This window comes from Papio anubis, chromosome 4, assembly GCF_008728515.1.
Source record: "Papio anubis isolate 15944 chromosome 4, Panubis1.0, whole genome shotgun sequence".
Taxonomy (NCBI): Eukaryota; Metazoa; Chordata; class Mammalia; order Primates; family Cercopithecidae; genus Papio; species Papio anubis.
The window spans coordinates 139,884,143-139,903,855 of record NC_044979.1 but is presented as its reverse complement, the minus strand read 5'-3'; the positions used below and the strand labels follow the sequence as shown (position 1 = coordinate 139,903,855).

At 51.7% G+C, this 19,713-nt stretch overlaps 2 protein-coding genes across 3 annotated transcripts; one reads left to right on the top strand and one right to left on the bottom strand.

Annotated features, from left to right (window-relative positions):
• The first annotated feature begins 6,812 nt into the window (after window positions 1-6,812).
• On the top strand, window positions 6,813-10,086 carry COPS6 (COP9 signalosome subunit 6). Its single transcript, XM_003895769.5, has 10 exons — window positions 6,813-6,940; window positions 7,164-7,289; window positions 7,488-7,619; window positions 8,553-8,641; window positions 8,745-8,807; window positions 9,061-9,108; window positions 9,197-9,311; window positions 9,397-9,489; window positions 9,591-9,691; window positions 9,822-10,086. Exons 1-10 carry the CDS (start codon window positions 6,871-6,873, stop codon window positions 9,960-9,962), a joined length of 978 nt encoding a protein of 325 aa, XP_003895818.1. The 5' UTR covers window positions 6,813-6,870; the 3' UTR covers window positions 9,963-10,086.
• Window positions 10,087-11,261: 1,175 nt separating this feature from the next.
• MCM7 (minichromosome maintenance complex component 7) lies at window positions 11,262-19,617 on the bottom strand. 2 transcript variants are annotated; one of them, XM_003895770.3, is made up of 15 exons: window positions 19,451-19,617; window positions 18,181-18,260; window positions 17,755-17,919; window positions 17,441-17,565; window positions 17,185-17,365; window positions 16,735-16,872; window positions 16,305-16,454; window positions 16,006-16,120; window positions 15,789-15,920; window positions 15,475-15,558; window positions 14,281-14,674; window positions 13,899-13,982; window positions 12,643-12,811; window positions 11,773-11,882; window positions 11,262-11,614 (listed from the first exon to the last, which is right to left on the bottom strand). In XM_003895770.3, exons 1-15 carry the CDS (start codon window positions 19,479-19,481, stop codon window positions 11,413-11,415), a joined length of 2,160 nt encoding a protein of 719 aa, XP_003895819.1. In that variant the 5' UTR covers window positions 19,482-19,617; the 3' UTR covers window positions 11,262-11,412. The 2 variants fall into 2 exon arrangements, with proteins under 2 accessions (XP_003895819.1, XP_009200945.1); XM_009202681.3 differs by lacking the exon at window positions 19,451-19,617 and adding an exon at window positions 18,649-18,972.
• Window positions 19,618-19,713: the final 96 nt, after the last annotated feature.

Here is a 19,713-nt window from a genome sequence, read left to right as displayed (position 1 = left end):
CATGCAATGTATCAACAAGCCTGTACAGCCACTGCGCATGTGCACCTAGAGGACCACCCAGAACATGGTTACTAGTAACACCTCTCCCACCCCCTTATGAATAATTGTGTAAGACCCCCCCCCTACAAAGGGGGTCTCTCTAGAGCCAGCCTTTGCTGTTTCATCCTTAGGAGCAGCCTTCCCTGAACTCTCTCTCTCTCTCAGGGTGTACTGTCTACTCTGCACTTAACTTTCAAGATATTATTTTTCTTTTGCAATAAATTATGCTGGATTTCCTTTGACATGTTTCTTTTTTTCTTTTTCTTTCTTTCTTTCTTTTTTTTTTTTTTTTTTTGTTGTTGTTGTTGTTGTTGTTGAGACAGAGTCTCGCTCTTGTCACCCAGGCTGGAGTGGAGTGGCGTGATCTTGGCTCACTGCAACCTCCGCCTCCTGGGTTCAAGCGATTCTCATGCCTCAGCCTCCCAAGTAGCTGGGACTAGAGGCGTGTGACACCACATCCAGCTAATTTGTTTGTATTTTTAGTAGAGACAAGGTTTCACCGTGTTTGTCAGGCTTGTCTCGCACTCCTGACCTCAAATGATCTGCCCGCCTCAGCCTCCCAAAGTGCTGGGGTTACAGGTGTGAGCCACCGCGCCCAGCCTCCTGTGTGTTTCTTTCAATGTTTTATTTTCTTTTGAGATGGGGGTCTTACTCTGTCACCCAGGCTGGAGTGCAGTATTGTGATTTTGGCTCACTGCAACCTCCACCTCACAGGGTCAAGCAATCCCTCCACCTCAGCCTCCTGAGTAGCTGGAACCCCAGATGCACGCCACCATGCCCGGCTACTTTTTTGTAGAGACAGGGTTTCACCATGTTGCCCAGATTGGTCTCAAACTCCTGAGCTCAAGGGATCTGCCCACCTCAGCCTCCTAAAGTGTTAGGATTACAGGTGTGAGCCAGTGCACCTGGCCTTAAATTATTTTAAACTAAGAAGATAAGAACTGAGGTATCACAACAGCTGTCAATAGAAGGAAAGCACCTCATCATGTTCATGCTTTCCTGTTCATGCTTTCCTCTGCCTTCTTCAACATATGAAGTTTTGTGTTTTTTTTGTTTTGTTTTGTTTTGTTTGTTTTTTTTGAGACGGAGTCTCGCTCTGTTGCCCGAGCTGGAGTGCAGAGGCCGGATCTCAGCTCACTGCAAGCTCCGCCTCCCGGGTTTACGCTATTCTCCTGCCTCAGCCTCCCGAGTAGCTGGGACTACAGGCGCCCGCCACCTCGCCCGGCTAGATTTTTGTATTTTTTTTGTAGAGACGGGGTTTCACCGTGTTAGCCAGGATGGTCTCGATCTCCTGACCTTGTGATCCGCCCGTCTCGGCCTCCCAAAGTGCTGGGATTACAGGCTTGAGCCACCGCGCCCGGCCGTGTTTTTTTGTTTTTTTGTTTTTTTTTTTAGAGACAGGGTCTCACTCTGTCACCCAGGCTGAAGTGCAGTGACATGATCCTACCTCACTACAGCTTCAACCTCCTGGACTCAAGCGATCCTCCCTTCTCAGCCTCCAGAGTAGCTGGGACCACAGGCACGCACCATCACACCTGGCTTCCTTTCTGTTTTGTAGACTGGGTGCTGCCAGTTCATGAATCCCTAATAAAGCCAACTCAATCTTTAAAATTCAATTTGTTGGCCGGGCGCAGTGCCTCATGCCTGTAATCCCAGCACTTTGGGAGGCTGAGGCAGATGGGTCACCAGAGGTCAGGAGTTTGAGACCAGCCTGGCCAACATGGTGAAACCCCGCCTCTATTAAAAATACAAAAACAAAAATTAGCTGGGAGTGGCGGTGGGCACCTGTAATCCCAGCTACTTGGGAGACTGAGGTGGCAAAATAGCTTGAACCCGGGAGGTGGAGGTTGCAGTGAGCTGAGATTGCACCACTGCACTCCAGCCTGGGAGCAACAAAGCGATACTCCATCTCTCTCTCTTTCTCTCTCTCTCTCTCTCTATATATATATACACACACACACACACACACATATATATAAGTATGTTTATGGCCTGTTTCCCACAACTAGAGTATAAGCTCCATGAGGTCAGGACTTTGTTTTGTTCAGTGATGTACCTGCTGCCTGGTAGGCACTCCCAAATATTTGTTAAATTAATGACTGATAGGTGGATAGATAACCACTGACCCATACCAAAAAGGGGCACTTGCTTTTTGTTCGTTTTTCGTTTTGGGGTGGGGAATTTTTTTTGGTTTGTTTGTTTGTTTTGACACAAACAAACATGGCGAAACTCTGTCTCTACAAAAAATACAAAATTTAGCCTGGAGTGGTGGCACGCATTTGTAGTCCCAACTACTCGGGAGGCTGAGATGGGACAGTCACTTGAGTTCAGGAGGTTGAGGCTGCACTGAACTGTGATTGTAACACTGCACTCCAGCCTGGGTGCAGCAAGACTCTGTCTCAAAAACAACAATAACAAACACAAAACAAAACAAAAACGAAAAAAAGAAACGTTTAGCGAACTTAGTTCTGAAACGCACACAATCAACTGATTCGATGTCAGAGTCATCTTTAAATTCCACAATAATGGCTGTTTTATGAGCTGTATAATTATCTGAACAATGTTTCAAAAGCAGTAGAAACAACAAGGCAAAGGAGAGCAGTGCAAACTATCAACTTTACTAACCCTAGAATAATTCTCATCTTGTTTTTATTTTAACCTTTAATCTAGCCGAGAAGCACTATGCTCCTTGGAAGCCGCCTAGCGTTCTTTAAAAGAGATACATTTTTTTGGCCAGGCATGGTGGCTCACGCCTGTAATCCTAGCACTTTAGGAGGCCCAGGCAGGCAGATCAGTTGAGGCCAGGAGTCTGAGAACAGACTAGCCAACATGCTGAAAACCGGTCTCTACTAAAAATACAAAAATTGGCCCAGTGTGGTGGCGCAAGCCTGATATCTCAGCTACTTGGGAGGCTGAGGCACGAGAATCATCGCTTGAACCCAGGAGGTGGAGGTTGCAGTGAGCCAACATCTCCCGAAAGAGATACATTTTTCTGACCTCCTTTTTCCAAACAGAAACAAGGCCTTATGTACTTTTCTTTGACAACCCTCTCAGTTTGTCCAGACCTGGTTGGTTTATCGCTGGGGACTAGAATAAGATAAATTCTTTTTTAACTTCCCTTTGGCCAGAAGACCCCTCTTCCTGCAGGATTTCTCAAGTCTGTTCCACTGAGGGTTGCCGGCCCCTTCAACTTTCCTTCATCCAGGCTCCTAAATGGAGAGATTGCATAATTCCCCTGTAAATTACAACTATCAGCCAGGCGCGGTGGCTCAAGCCTGTAATCCCAGCACTTTGGGAGGCCGAGACGGGTGGATCACGAGGTCAGGAGATCGAGACCATCCTGGCTAACACGGTGAAACCCCGTCTCTACTAAAAAATACAAAAAACTAGCCGGGTGAGGTGGCGGGCGCCTGTAGTCCCAGCTACTCGGGAGGCTGAGGCAGGAGAATGGCGTAAACCCGAGAGGCGGAGCTTGCACTGAGCTGAGATCCGGCCACTGCACTCCAGCCCGGGCGACAGAGCAAGACTCCGTCAAAAAAAAAAAAAAAAAGGTTACAACTGTCACCATACGGGGCTGTTCAGGGTCATAACACAGTTCTCCACCTGCTTTCTAGGAGCTTACACTGTGGGTGGGGATACAGACATCTAGAGCCAGAGTCTGTCTGGCTCTTTCTACATGTCTGTACCCCTTTTTGTAGGGAAGGCAGGAGGAGCACTGTGTGCAACTTGCTTAGGCTTAGGGGTAAGGAGGGGGTGGAGCAGCCTAGGCTTGCCAGATGTGAATTTTGGGGTTTTTTATGAGAGAGCATCTTGCTCTGTCACCCAGGCTGGAGTGTGGTGGCGCGATCTCAGCTCACTGCAACCTCTGCCTAGCAGGTTCAAGTGATTCTCCTGCCTCAGCCTCTCCAGTAGCTGGGATTACAGGCATGCACCACTGTGCCTGGCTAATTTTTGCATTTTTAGTAGAGACAGGGTTTCACCATCTCTACTGGTCGAAACCAGGCTGGTCTTGAACTCCTGACTTCAGATGATTCACCCACCTTGGCCTCCCAAAGTGCTGAGATTACAGGCATGAGCCACTGCGCCTGGCCAGGAACTCAGTATTTAAGGGAAGAAAGCATGCAAGAGGAAAATAAAGCAGAAGGAGAGGCAGTGAGGCAAATGTTTTTGGTTTTGTTTTGTTTTGTTTTTCTTGAGACAGGGTCTCGCTCTGTCGCCAGGCTGGAGTGCAGTGGCGCGATCTCAGCTCACTGCAACCTCTGCCTCCCAGGTTCAAGCGATTCTCGTGCCTCAGCCTCCCAAGTAGCTGGTACTACAGGTGCGTGCCACCACTCTCAGCTAATATTTTGTATTTTCGGTAGAGACAGAGTTTCACCGTGTTAGCCAGGACAGTCTCGATCTCCTGATCTCGTGATCTGTCCACTTCGGCCTCCCAAAGTGCTGAGATTACAGGCATGAGCCACTGAGCCCAGTCCAGCAAATGGTTATTTTACTTTATTTTTTGAAATAGAGTCTCACTGTGTTGCCCAGGCTGGAGTCCAGTGGGTCCATCTCAGCTCACTGCAATCTCCACCTCCCAGGCTCAAGCGATTCTCCCACCTCAGTCTCCTGAGTAGCTGAGATTACAGGTGGGCACCACCACACCCGGCTAATTTTTGTATTTTTAGTAGAGATGGGGTTTCACCATGTTGGCCAGGCTGGTCTTGAACTCCTGGCCTCAAGTGATGCACTCGCCTCCCAAAGTGCTGGGATTACAGGCATGAGCCACCGCACCCTGCTGCAAATGGTTACTTTTTTTGTGAGGTTCTCATTAGTGTTTGGTAAATCTACATTTTATGTAAGATACAATAAACATTTGAAAAGAGGGAGTGGAGGAAAAAGTCAATTATGCATCTGTCTCATGATAGGTGGAGGGATGATTCCTGGTCTCTTCCTTGTTCTGTAATTGGGAAGATGAGCTTGTAATCAACATTGTCAGTATGAGATTTCACAGAACTCGGATTAGGGCTGGTTTACAGGGGGAGTGTTTATGCTGAAAGATTAGAGGCTAAAGATTTAGAGGCTAATTCCTGGCAAGCAATTTGTGAGGGAGACCATCTAGGGAGGTATATGCCCTTTGCCATTGTAGGAACCTGGCTTATGTATGAGGCTATGACACAGGGTTGTGGAATTACAGATATCTGGGAACAAAAAGGAAGGGAGTTTTGCCTCAGTTCCCAAACATAAATTTCTTCAGCATGCCCCCACCATACCCAGCTAATTTTGTTTTCATTTTTTGTAGAAACAAGGTCTCACCATGTTGCCAAGGCCGGTCTCAAACTCCTGGGTTCAAGTGATCCTCCCACCTTGGCCTCCCAACGTGCTGGGATTACAGGTGTGAGTCACCATGCCTGGCCTTGTGGAGTTATTTTATTTATTTATTTATTTATTTATTTTTTATTTTTGAGACGGAGTCTCACTCTGTCTCGCCCAGGCTGGAGTGCAGTGGTGCGATCTCAGCTCACTGCAGCCTCTGCCTCCCGGGTTCAAGCAATTCTTCTGCCTCAGTCTCCCGAGTGGCTGGGACTACAGGCACATGCCACCACGTCCGGCTAATTTTTGTATTTTCAGTAGAGACAGGGTTTCACCATGTTGGCCAGGCTGGTCTCAAACTCCTGACCTCAAGTGATTGGCCAGCCTCGGCCTCCCAAAGTGCTTGGATTACAGGTGTGAGCCACCATGCCTGGCCTTGTGGGGTTATTTTCGAAAGTCCTTGAGACAGTCCCTATATCAGACATGCAAGCATGAGCCCTTCTGCTTGGTGTTCTCATGACTCCAATTTGTTTGGACTTGACAATGTGATTTTTGTCCTGGTATCTGCAACTTTCACAAGATGGAGCAACTCAACACCAGATTCCATCCCAAATTATTCCTTCATTCACTCAAAAAGTATCTAGGCACCAATGTGTTAGGTACCGTGTTGGTCACAAGGGATACCACGATGAACAAGAGAAGGAACCACAGGCTCCTGAATGCGAGAGTGAGGCATGTGGAAAGCAGACACGGAGAGCTGGGTGTGGTGGCTCATGTCTGTAATCCCAGTGTTTTGGGAGGCCAAGGATGGAGGATCGCTTCTGTCAGGGAGTTGGAGACCAGCCTGGACAACCTAGTGAGACTCCTGTCTCTATCAAAATAAAAAAATAATAATAAAATTAGCTGGGTGTGGTGGGGTGCACCTGTAGTCCCAGCTACTCGGGAGGCTGAAATGGGAGGATCACTTGAGCCCGAGAGTTTGAGGGTGCAGTGAGCTGATATCAGGCCACTGCACTTCAGCCTGGGAGACAGAGCGAGACCCTGTCTCAAACAAAACAAAACAAACCACCACCACCAGACATGAGGGCCAGTGCAGCTGTAGCCTGAAGATCAAGGGCTAGAAAAGTAGAGGCCAGATCGGGGCCAGATTAGGCAGGGCCTTGCAGGCTGTGGTTAGTTGTCTGGATTTTATTGTGAGGGAAATAACACGACATGTCATTCATTCTGCAACAGCCTTAAGAACTAGGGAGTTCTTATCCCAATTTTACAGACGAGGACGATCAATCAAGTCGTTAACTAATTTGTCAAAGGTCACCCGCAGGCGACAGGCGGGGACAGGGTCTGGGAAAACCGGCAGGCACCGAAGCCCAGAGGGCGTCGGGCTTCCCCGCACCGAGTGCCGCCCGCCGCGACCCGGGAACGGCCTGCTCCCCGGACGCCAGGCCCGCAGCTTGCCGCGGAGACACAGAACATGCGCTGCTCGCCTTACGGAAGCCGGGAAGGAAGGGGGCGGGGCCGAGGCTGGCGGGCGCGGGGAAAATGGCGGCGGCGGCGGCTGCAGCTACAAACGGGACCGGAGGGAGCAGTGGGATGGAGGTGGATGCAGCAGGTAACGGGCCGTGCGCGGGCGGCTTCTGGAGACCTCCTTCAGGGGTGCGTTGAGGCCTCGCTGTGCTCCCAGGAGAAGGGAGGAGGGCGGAGCAGCAACATCTTTCTCTGGGATAAGTTGCGGGAGGAAAAGTGTGGCCCGGGCTCCGTCGTCCCCCACTGCTATCTGCAGGGAAGAACGTGGGGCCCGGACTCTCACCCTCTCTCTTTCCCTCCACCCTTAGTAGTTCCCAGCGTGATGGCCTCCGGAGTGACTGGGAGTGTTTCCGTCGCTCTCCATCCCCTTGTCATTCTCAACATCTCCGACCACTGGATCCGCATGCGCTCCCAGGAGGGGCGGCCTGTACAGGGTGAGTGTTGGGCATAGACTCCAGTCTCCTCTCCTTGCTCACCTCCCCCAGACAGTGGTCTTTTCCCCTTCCTTTACTGGATCCAATTCCCCTCCCCCAAATCATCGTTTCCCCAATAATTGGTTCCCACTCATCTCAGACCCTCAGGTCATAGAAGTCTCTTTAACGTCACCTTTTCCATGTCATTCTCTTTCCCAGTGATTGGGGCTTTGATTGGCAAGCAGGAGGGCCGAAATATCGAGGTGATGAACTCCTTTGAGCTGCTGTCCCACACCGTGGAAGAGAAGATTATAATTGACAAGGAATATTATTACACCAAGGAGGAGCAGTGTGAGAGTGGAATAGATGTGGGGAAGAGGAGTGGGAGTTAAAAAAAATGTGCAAGGTGGGGAAGATGGAGAGGGTTGGAAAGAAACCCGAGAGGACGCCAAGAACAGAGGAGAAAAAGTGAAGAGAGTAGCTGGAGAGATCTCAGAAAAAGAAAGTAAAGGATGAGAGAAGACAGGATAGAAGGGAGTAATTATTCTAAACTGAGCCAGGATTTGAGGAGGGAGGAGAAGCTGGTGAAAATACACCAGGAGTTTCACATTGAGGAAGGATGGTTTAAAGAGTTACTATGTTAGGCCGGACGCAGTGAATCAGGCCTATAATCCCAGCACTTTGGGAGGCCGAGGCGGGTGGATCATGAGGTCAGGAGTTACAGACCAGCCTGGCAAACATAGTGAAACCCCATCTCTACTGAAAATACAAAAATTAGCGTGGCATGGTGGTGCGTGCCTGAAGTCCCAGCTACTTGGGAGGCTGAGGCAGAATTGCTTGAACCTGGCCGGGCGCGGTGGCTCAAGCCTGTAATCTCAGCACTTTGGGAGGCCGAGACGGGCGGATCACGAGGTCAGGAGATCAAGACCATCCTGGCTAACACAGTGAAACCCCGTCTCTACTAAAAATACAAAAAACTAGCCGGGCGAGGTGGCGGCGCCTGTAGTCCCAGCTACTCGAGAGGCTGAGGCAGGAGAATGGCGTCAACCCGGGAGGCGGAGCTTGTAGTGAGCTGAGATCCGGCCACTGCACTCCAGCCTGGGCGACAGAGCAAGACTCCGTCTCAAAAAAAAAAAAAAAAAAGAATTGCTTGAACCTGGGAGGCAGAGGTTGTGGTGAGCCAAGATCGTGCCACTGCACTCTAGCCTAGGCAACAGAGCAAGACTCCGTCTCAAAAAAAAAAAAAAAAAGAATTACTGTGTGTTCTGGCCCCTTCCCCTCCAGTTAAACAGGTGTTCAAGGAGCTGGAGTTTCTGGGTTGGTATACCACAGGGGGGCCACCTGACCCCTCGGACATCCACGTCCATAAGCAGGTATACATGCTCACACCTGTGCATGCTGGGGCAGAGAATGGAGAATGAGGGGAAGGAGAAAGGTGGGGGTCACTGACTTCTGTGCATTGTCCCTCTCTTCCAGGTGTGTGAGATCATTGAGAGCCCCCTCTTTCTGAAGTTGAACCCTATGACCAAGCACACAGATGTGAGTAATACCCCATGCCTACTCTGTCGTGATTGTCACTGTTGCCTTTTACTGTGTGATACTCTTCTATTGGGGAATGCCAGGTGCCACTTACCAGCTGTAACTCTGTCTTAGTCATTTCATCTCCAAACTGTGAAGGGAGGTAATCCCTACTTCACTGGTTTCTTGGGAAGGTGAGATGAGAGGAAATGGGTGAAAGCAGCTCGTCCAAATGTTGGCATATAGTGTTCAGGTTTCTCCATCTCCTTCACAGCTTCCTGTCAGCGTTTTTGAGTCTGTCATCGATATAATCAATGGAGAGGTAATACCCTACCCTTCAACCCTCAGATCCTGCTCTTGGCCTCTTTCCTGCTTTTGATTCTCCCTTTGTGGGTTACCTTGCCTTGTAGGCCACAATGCTGTTTGCTGAGCTGACCTACACTCTGGCCACAGAGGAAGCGGAACGCATTGGTGTAGACCACGTAGCCCGAATGACAGCAACAGGCAGTGGAGAGAACTCCACTGGTAATGGAGGGGATGACTTGGAAGTGGGGTTGGAAGGTGTGGCCACATCCCGTCTCAACCTCCTCCTGTCCTCGTCCCTTTGCAGTGGCTGAACACCTGATAGCACAGCACAGCGCCATCAAGATGCTGCACAGCCGCGTCAAGCTCATCTTGGAGTACGTCAAGGCCTCTGAAGCGGGTAGGACAGGGGCTTCCTTGGGCACTTCCCTGGCATTCTTCCTCTCCCTCCTGGGGAAGTGACAGCATCCAAACTAATGCAGCCTCTTTTTGTGCCTTTAGGAGAGGTCCCCTTTAATCATGAGATCCTGCGGGAGGCCTATGCTTTGTGTCACTGCCTCCCAGTGCTCAGCACAGACAAGTTCAAGACAGATTTTTATGATGTGAGTTTAAAACCTGGATGGGGAGGTGGGGCTCATGCTGTCACTTTCACGTGGAGGACCGGGGACTGTTGTTCCCTGGGCATGCTACGAGGGATCCCCTGAGGAACTTGTCCTTTCTGTTCCCTCCCAGCAATGCAACGACGTGGGGCTCATGGCCTACCTCGGCACCATCACGAAAACGTGCAACACCATGAACCAGTTTGTGAACAAGTTCAACGTCCTCTATGATCGACAAGGCATCGGCAGGCGAATGCGCGGGCTCTTCTTCTGAGGAGGGTACTTGAAGGGCTGATGGACAGGGGTCAGGCAACTGTCCCAAAGGGGAGTGGGCTACACTTCATTGAGAGAAACCGCTGTCATTAATAATAAAGGGGAGCAGCCCCTGAGCACCCCTGCTGGTGGCTCTGTCCTCTCTGTTAGGCACCACACTGGTTTGTCAACTTGGATGTTCATCGAGGTTCATCGTGAGCCTTGCTCACAAGCCCTTCTGATGCTTTTCCATGAGGGAGGCACTGCCATTTCAAGTGACCCCGTGTCAGTCACATGGACTGTCGTTAGCATTCAAGGCTGCCTGCTTCCACCTAAGCGGTCTCTGTTCTACACTTTAATGTCACCCTTGACGACATCTTACATAGCCCAGCCCTATAAACGTGACAATTGACTACTTTCCCGAGCGAAATTAACTTTTCACACACACAAAAAACAAGAGATAGTAAGCAGATTTTTATTAGAAACAAGTCCGGCCGGGCGCGGTGGCTCAAGCCTGTAATCCCAGCACTTTGGGAGGCCGAGGCGGGCGGATCACGAGGTCAGGAGATCGAGACCATCCTGGCTAACATGGTGAAACCCCGTCTCTACTAAAAATACAAAAAACTAGCCGGGCGTGGTGGCGGGCGCCTGTAGTCCCAGCTACTCGGAGGCTGAGGCAGGAGAATGGCCTGAACCTGGGAGGCGGAGCTTGCAGTGAGCCGAGATCACGCCACTGCACTCCAGCCTGGGTGACACAGCGCGAGACTCCGTCTCAAAAAAAAAAAAAAAAAGAAACAAGTCCAAGCCTTGATCCTGTGGGCATTGTGAATTACCAGGAGGGAGTTTCTCAATGACCGTTTACTACATATTTTGGAGAGGCAGCTAGGAAGTGGTCTAAAGGTCAGGATTGCTGTATGTGATCACTTGTGCCGATTTTCATCACCCGCTAACCAGAGCTTTAGAGTGGGAGTTGGGAACTAAGTGGTTAAGTAATGACCTGTCTGCTAGAAAAGGGGAAAAACCAAGAGACCCTGCATTTCATACTGGCGCCGTATCCCCAGAGCCTGACTGGCACACAGGCAGTGTAAGACTAAATAAGGGAGTCGGGGGGCGCAAAAAGTGGAGCCCCAGCTCAAGTATCTCCAAACAGCAGGGACCACTTAGTCTTTGCCACATCTCCAGCATCTACACTGGGGCCTGGCAGGGAGATGCAGCTTACTCAGACAATTTACTGAGTGGATGAAATAGCATAAAAAAGGAACAGGTAGGAATCTAAAAAACACACAATACCCTGTTTTAATGAAAGGCCCAGGCTAGAAGGTGGCAATCTACAAACACTTTATTAGCAGAAGGAATAAGTGCAGCATAGGAGAAAGAAGGCCTCCTCCTTCCCCTCAAGGGCATCACTGCCCCTTCCCAAGGGGCGGGCCAGCAGGGAACAAGAGGACCCCAGGCTTGCAAGCACGCTGGAATCAGACAAAAGTGATCCGTGTCCGGGAAGCATTGACCTGCCAGACGTTGAGCTCCTCATATTCATCCAGAGCCACCTGGAACTGGGCGGGTGTAAAGCCGCGAGATATGCAGCGCTGCTCTGCCTCAGAGAACCGGACGCTTCGGCCCCCTGAGACCAGTTCACGGATGGTGGCAAATACCACATCTGCTGGTCTCTGAGTCCTGAAGGAAATGAGTAGGTGTGTAAGGTCAGGGGACAAACAGGAATGCTCGACATCAACAGAGAACAATGATGGTCAGTGTTAGAATTGAGGCCAGCCTCAGACACATAGACACAAAAGCCAAAGTGACTCAGCTTTGTCCTTCACTAAACCACTCACCTAGCTGTCTGCCCCTTGTCTCCCAGAAGAGAGTCCTTTGACATCTCCATTAGCCTGATGGCTTCATTCACATCTTCCTTCTCCACCACGTCCACCATTCGCAGACGCGCCTAAGGGGAAGGTAGGGGACAGATGGGAACGGGAGGAGGGCAGTGGAACAAGGTCAGGGAACACCCTTGTTCTGGCTTTAAGGTTGGGCAGCCCATGGGTCGCCTACTCACAAAACAGGAGAGGAGCCCCCCACCCCCCCAGCATCCGCAGTGTTGGGCCGGCACTGTCAGACCGAGACAAGTGCAATGCCCAGGGCAGCGTCCAGCAATTGCCCAAGTCTCCGCCTCTCAACACTGGCCAGTCCCGGAGTTCAGCTGTCCTGTGAGGGAGACCAGACCCTTTTGAACTCCACTGGGCTCCCCAGCATGACAGATGGAGCTTGGGGAGCTCAGCCAAGACAACTGGCAGAGAGAACGTGTCCTGGGGGCTCGGGAAGTGCTAGCTCAGCAGTAGGTCGGTTAATCACACTACCTGCACGAACAGCACTTTGGAGCCCCCAGGACTGAGGTCCAAGACGGGAGGACAGAAAGGAAGGTCTGTAGCACAGGATCTAGGACACGGAGTGAAACAGATCCCAACCACCCGCTCAGTGAAGGTTAACAAGTGGGGAAAAGGCCTTTCCCTCCACGGACGCTGTGCGTGCCCTGCTGGAGCAGCAAGTACCCACAGTGCGGTAGCACGGAGAGGACCACTATCTGCACTGTCAGCACTTTAGCCCCGGCAGGGCTGGAGCGGGAGGGACTCGGCGATGAGAGCATGGTAAGGAGCTGCCACTTTAAGGGTCAAAACAGATGGTCCTCCAGCAGTTTGGGCACTTACCAGAGCAGTGGAAAGGCGCAGGATAGCCAGCAGGGTCCGAGCGGAAGTGTAGGTGGCATCCTTACTAGCCCAAGCCTCTCGCCTCATCTCCACATACGCTGCCGTGATGTAGTCAGCCAGAGACTCTGGCACTGTGGGCTGCTTCTCGCGGCACATGGCTATGTAACGCCTGTGGGGGAAGGTTCATGGGGAAGCAGAAGAGGGAGATGGGGAAGGGAGTGAATATGAGCCCATGTTGTTTTCTGCACCAGGGCTCCCCATTTAACATGGTCCCCTCCAGGAACTTTAAGTGGAAAAAACAAATTAGTGGGTATTTGCTTGGCTTGAATATCACTGATGGATTTCACCAAACATATAGCCCCCGAGGACCCTCCCAAGGTATTTCCTTTTTTTGGGGGGGGGGGCGGGGGGAAATGGCCTTTGTAAGGGTAAGACAAATCCATCTGTCATTAATAGATGATCCAGACCCCTCCTCTGAGCGCATGACATGGCAAAACAGATATATTTAAAGAGAATAGTTTACAGAATATTTAAAAGGGAGTAAAAACCTGAGGGAACACTGGAGGCTCGTGGAAAAATAGCGATAGAGGTTGAGTATCCAGAATGCCTGGGAGCAGGTGTTTTAGACTTCAGATTTTGGAGTATTTGCACATACATAATGGGATAGCTTGGGGATAGGACTCCAGTCTAAACATGGAATTCACCTGTATTTCATATACAACCGACACATATAACCTGAAGACAATTTTATTAAAAACATTTTTGTAGGCCAGGCACAGTGGCTCATACCTGTAATCCCAGCACTTTGGGAGGCAGAGGCGGGCAGATCACTAGGTCAGGAGATTAAGACCATCCTGGCCAACATGGTGAAACCGCTCTCTACTAAAACACAAAAAATTAGCTGGGCGTGATGGCGCGCGCCTGTAATCCCAGCTATTCAGGAGGCTGAGGCAGGGGAATCGCTTGAACCTGGGAGGGAGAGGTTGCAGTGAGCTGAGATCGCGCCACTACACTCCAGCCTGGCGACAGAACAAGACTTTGTCTCAAAAAAAAAAAAAAAAAAAATTGTGTAGGAAAGTTTCCCATGTCCCTATTGTATAAAGTGTGGAATTTTCCACTTAAAAGCTGATCTCAGGCTTTGGTCATGTCCGAAGCGGGAAGTGGTGGTGTGAAAAACACATGCTAAGATTAAGCACTTTTTCAGGAGGCTCGCATGGCCCACTCAACGTTTGCCCGTCTGCACCCAGCTCTCCTACCTCATGAGCTTCATGTCCAGAGGTTCGAACTGGGAGGGGGGCTGCCGGCTGTGCTGGTGCACATAGGTGATGTGCTGGGCCAACCTGGATAGAGGGGAGGCCAGGAGGAACATCCTTTTTAGGGCTACACACCCATGTCCTCTTAGGTGTCCCTCCCTTGACTCCACCACTTCCTTACAGTATAGAAGGGACACGCTTTCCTGAAAATCCTCATCAGCATTTCAGCCCCAACCCACCATTTCCCCGAGAACCGTGGACCAGCCCCTGATGCAAGGGGGAGGCTCTGGGGTTTCCAGGAGCGCGGAATTTGTTTTGATTCACCTCCCCTCCTCCCTATAGATCATTACAGGGGACCTCTCTTTGGGTGTTGAGCTCCATTCACCGTAGGTCATTGTCTCGGTCAGGCCGGTCCTGAATCAGCCAGAGGAGGTCAAACCGGGAGAGCAGCGCGGCAGGCAGCTGTATGTTCTGCTCCAGGCTGCGGCGGGGGTTGTAGCGCCCATAGGCAGGGTTGGCGGCAGCCAGGATGGAGCAGCGGGCATTGAGTGTAGTGAGGATGCCGGCCTTGGCAATGGAGATGGTCTGCTGCTCCATGACCTCGTGGATGGCTGTGCGGTCGGCCTCGGCCATTTTGTCGAACTCATCAATGCAGCACACGCCCTGGTCAGCCAGCACCAGAGCCCCACCCTCTAAAGTCAGTTCTCCACTCACGGAGTCTCTCAGCACAGCTGCCGTAAGCCCCACTCCCGAGGAGCCCCGGCCTGTTGTGTACTGGCCTGGAAGAGAAGAAATAAGGAACCATAAGGGAGAAAGAACAAGAAGGGGAACAAACAAAGGACAATAAATGGGCCAGGGAGGCAAGGCCTGTGCTGGGATCATTCCACTGCCTCCCCCAGGCCTTCTTGAGACGCCTGAGGATCTGTGGGGCGCTGGCAACGTTCCCCTTCCCCTCCCACCGGTTCTCTTCAGAGCACAACTGTGGCTCACTGACACCTTGGCTCCTGGGCTCAAGCCATCCTCCAACCTCAGCCTCCCAAGTAGCTGAGACTATAGGCACTCACTACCACACCCAACTAATTTTTAAAACTTTTTAGTAGAGGCCAGGCGCAGTGGCTCACACCTGTAATCCCAGCACTTTGGTAGAGGCCAAGGCAGGCAGATCATGAGGTCAGGAGTTCGAGACCAGCCTGCCCAACATAGTAAAGCCCCATCTCTACTAAAAGTACAAAAATTAGCCAAGTGTGGTGGCACGTGTCTGTAGTCCCAGCTACTCAGGAGGCTGAGAAGGGAGAATCGCTTGAACCTGGGAGGCAGAGGTTGCAGTGAGCCGAAACCACGCCATTGCACTCCAGCCTGGGTGACTGAGACTCCGTCTCAAAAAAAGGAAACAAACAAAAAAAATACCCAAACAAACAAACTTTTTAGTAGACCAGCCTGGTCTCAAACGATTCTTCCGCCTCAGCCTCTCAGAGCATTGGGGTTACAAGTGTGAGCCACCATGCACCCCCATTTTTTGAATAAACACTGTGGCCCTATCTGTCACTATGTTCACCTCTCCCAAGGCCCAACTACTTACTGCGGGGGGCCAGCCGATCAATGTACGACAGGAGTTGAGACTTGGCCACACCAGGATCCCCCATCAGACAGATGTTTATGTTGCCTGGAGAAAGGGAAGGCAGCCCTGGAATGACTCTTCTCCCAATGCTTAGACAACAACAGAGCAATTTTGAGTTCTGCCTCCCTCTAACACCCAGCATTCCTTCTAAGCCCTCCCTGTGTCCACGAAGGCAAGATGTCCACTCTTATACTCTGACCTACAGAGACACTTGTCATCCTTTTTTCCTCCTAAATGACTTCATCCCCCCGAGCCTCTCCCTTTTTCCTTCTTACCCCGGATCTTCATGCCTCGAGGAGACTGGTCCACACCCCCCACTAGCAGAAGCAGCAGTGCCTTCTTCACATCTTCGTGCCCATATATTTCTGGGGCGATTGAAGCTGCCAGCTTTTCGTAGAAATCCTCTTCTGTAGAGAAGTTAAGGTTGTATTTTTTGGGGGAAAAGGGGGCTAGGATGTAAATGGAATTTCCTCTATCTCCCCTGCCCCTCACCTGCAATCTGCCTCAGCTCCTCCCTGCTGAGCTCTCCAGCCCCAGACTCATCATCCTCACTCTTGTTCATCTTCACAATCCGATGGGCTTCCAGGTAGGTTTCTGAGAGTAAACCCTTGGGCAGGAAAACGCCAGGATACAGATGCAATCCCTTCAACTTGCCCATCACTGGATTCCCTAACGATTTCTTGACAAATCCCTGGGTTCTGTTTGGGGTTCTGCTGCCCACTTTTCTCTGTGCGAGTAGAATGAGTAGGTGAGAGAAAAGGGGACGATCCTCATGTCAAACTCTTCCTTACCTGTACCACCTGTCGGAACCCAGTGCGCAGGATTGGCAAGAAGATACCAGTGACGCTGACGTGGTCTCCAGGCTGGGCAATTCTCGTGTTCTCTCCTTCTACCAGCACCGTGATACTACGAGGGATGTTTCCCACGGGCACTTGATCACTCTAGGGGAGGGAAAGGCACATAAGGCCAGGAGAAATGGACGAGGACCCAACCTTCCCTCCCTAGGCATCCCACTCAAAGGCTCCCAGGCTGCCTAGTCACAGACAAGCCCACAGGAGGGCTACTGAGTTTCCCCTTCCCAAGGCTCTCAGAAATTCTAGTTCCACCTCCCTCCTGCACTTCCCTCTTTCGTTCTTCTTTCTTCCTGCCACTCCACAAGTGACTACAGGATTCAAGTGGACTCCCAATCCACCTGCCCAGGGCCACGTACCCCAAACTCACATGTTCTTGCATCTTCATCTCCTGGAATTTGATGAATTTGGAGCCCCGTGTCTGCAGATACAGCCGCCCTCCTGAGCGGTTGGTTTGGCACTCCTGGCTTGGGCACATGATCAGAGGCATGAAAGTTGGAGACTGGATCTAGGATGTGAGAACAGAAGCACCAAAAGGAAGTCAGAAGCAAAAGAGCCCCATTGGGTCGGTCGGTTCCTTGAATCACATTTCTCTTCATGGCAGACATCTTGGAAGTGTCAAGAACCCTTTGAACTTAACTCTGGGTCAACAACAAACACCCAAGAAATAGGTAGAAAGACCATTACATACCCAACAATGAAAGGCAAACACACAGGCAACTTTTACAAGCAAAGAAAATGATAGGCATCACGGAATCAAATTAATCTCTACAAAACGACTAATGGGTAAGGGCTTTCCTGCTCCTTGCTCCACACGTACCGGCTGGTAGGTCTCTGCCCCACACTGGTCACAAGTGTAAGTGGCCACCACCATCTTGGGTTTGACTTCAGAGACACGAGTGACAATTCCACGCACAGTCACCAATTTCCCCACAGAGTCAGCCCGCACTTCCCGGATCACACGAGGCTTGTTGCTACTTGGGCCTTGAAAATACAGCTCACTGAGGGGAGAAAACAGTCACAAACAAGATCCTGGAGAACCAATCCCTACATACTTCCCAACAGAGACCACTCACAATCTGCGCATGAGTTCAGCAGGGTACTGGTTCTGGGGGCTTCGGGCTGTTCCAGGGTCCCGACTCCGCTGCTCCATCATCAGCCGATGCTCAATGTAAACGTCCAGGACATCCTTATTTACCACCTAAAGGAGGACAAAATAAACAAATAAATAAATAAACGAGCAACAGGATGGGGAAAGGAGAGCGCAGAGAACACCAGACTGAAGTGCCCCTTCTTTCTGCCTGCTCAGAAAACATCAGTATCTGAGCAGCCTCTCTACAGAAGCCTAAATGCCTTCCCCTTTGTTTGCCATTGTTCTCTAGCCACTCACTTCCCTCTCCTTGTACTGAGGCAGCAGCTCTTGTACGGAATCGGCAAAGAGCTTTGCGTAGCGCCTGGCATTCTCACAAATTGAGTCCACCAACTCGGGGTCATCCTCGGCTACGTCGTCCAGGTCCACATACAGAGCCACTTGTTCCCGATGAGCCAGCCGAACCTCAGGTGAGGAAGAGACAGAAACACCTCAGAGCCACATTCACCTTGTGCACCAGTGTTCATATGTGAAGATACATTACTGAGAACTCAGCACAGGCTCTGGGCATCCACAGGGGAGAACACAGCACCACTTAGAGAGATACTCGCTTCTCAGCCCCCAAACCCTCTAATTATTACCTCTTTAATAAAACCAGCCAAGCTACTGCTTATGGCTCCTTATGCACCCCACTTCCCCATTCCCTTTACCCAATCTTATACTTACCAACTGGTTCCCATACTTGAACTGCTTCTTCCCAAGTTCATCATCCTGGTAGAACTCTTGTAAAAACTTCTTAACCTTTTCTGTAACGTGAAATGTAAAATCATAAAACATAAACTTTAAGACACATCACTGCCCATCCCTCTGATAGAAATCTAAGATACCTATTTTCGCTTAAAACACAGCCTATGAACTAATAATATGAACATTTAAATAAACTACCGAATTCTCCCCAAAGTGGGCATAACTCTTTTGCACAGTCTGTTTTAACCAGCGAAGAATAAAGAGCCCGGGGCAGTGCACAGGGCGATCCAACATCTATTCCCCAGGGGAATTCCTGTCCCTACTTTAGTTTAAAATCCTAGCGCCGTTCCCCATTGGCCTCCCACACTCCGGCCTCAAGGTTCTCAGCTTTCTTTCCACCCCCATGATCCCCTGCCTTCTTTGGGTCCCCCGAGCCCCTTATCTCACCGGGACCTCCGCCACCAGGCAGGTCCCGCACCCCACCACCGCTCCCGCCAGCGCTTCCGCTCTTAGTAAACAAAGAAGCACATGGGCCCGGATTCCAGCCGCTTCACAGCCCGGGATTCCTCCGCCCGAGGCGGGAGCCAGTTCAGCCATTGGCCAGCACGCCCAGGGCCACTGCGATCCCAGCCCACTGCCGCCTTTCCCGGGCCCGAGCGAAGCTCCCGGATCCCAGGCACGCCCCCCCGGGTCGCAGCTCTCTCCGAGGCCGCCGCGCGGAAGGACACTGTTTACACGACACTCCCTCCACCGCGTCGCGCCACTTCCGCCCGGCTCCACTTCCGCTCGGAGGGCGGCCTCAAACGGCCAATCCCGGCACGCAGCGGCCCCGGCTTGCCCGCCCCCGGGGCCTCCGCGCGCCTCGGGGAGGCGGCGGGAACCTGGGAATGCCCAAAAGCGCGGAGGGAAGCGGGTCCGGGGTCCAGAGCCCTTAAAGAGTCTCCTGAGGTCCTCGGCGCGACTCTTCCTTGTGCAGCCCCCAGCCGGGTAGCGCCCCCCAAGCCCCCCAACCCCACGACTCTGTAACACCTTTCCCAAGTGGGATTACTACCTTTTCTTCAACGTCGATGCCCCTCGCGCGCCTTCCAGGCCCCGTGGGCCTAAGCCAGGCCGCAACCCGACCCTGCCTCTGGCGTCGCGCGCCCCAGAACCCGCTGACCCCGGTCCTCGAAGACCCCAGCTCACATCAACAGGTGTTCCCCGGGAGGCTCCCCGCGCAGGACGCCCTCCCAGGCTTGTAGACCCGTACCTTTCTCTAGCGCGTAGTCCTTCAGTGCCATCGCTGCCGAGGCCCGTGCGGCAGCTCTTGGCGGGCTCAGAGGTCTTGCTTCTGGGGAAGCTGAGAACGTCCGCGCGGTGGACTGTGGCCGGCCAACCGAAATTGGCGCGAAACGTCGCCCCCCACGTGACGAGCGCCACTGCGTGCTGGCCAATCGGAAAAGCCGGCCCTTTCTCCCTCCCGCTAGCCGCAAGCCAATCGCCGGGCGGGCCTCGAATGAGTGACGGGGAGGC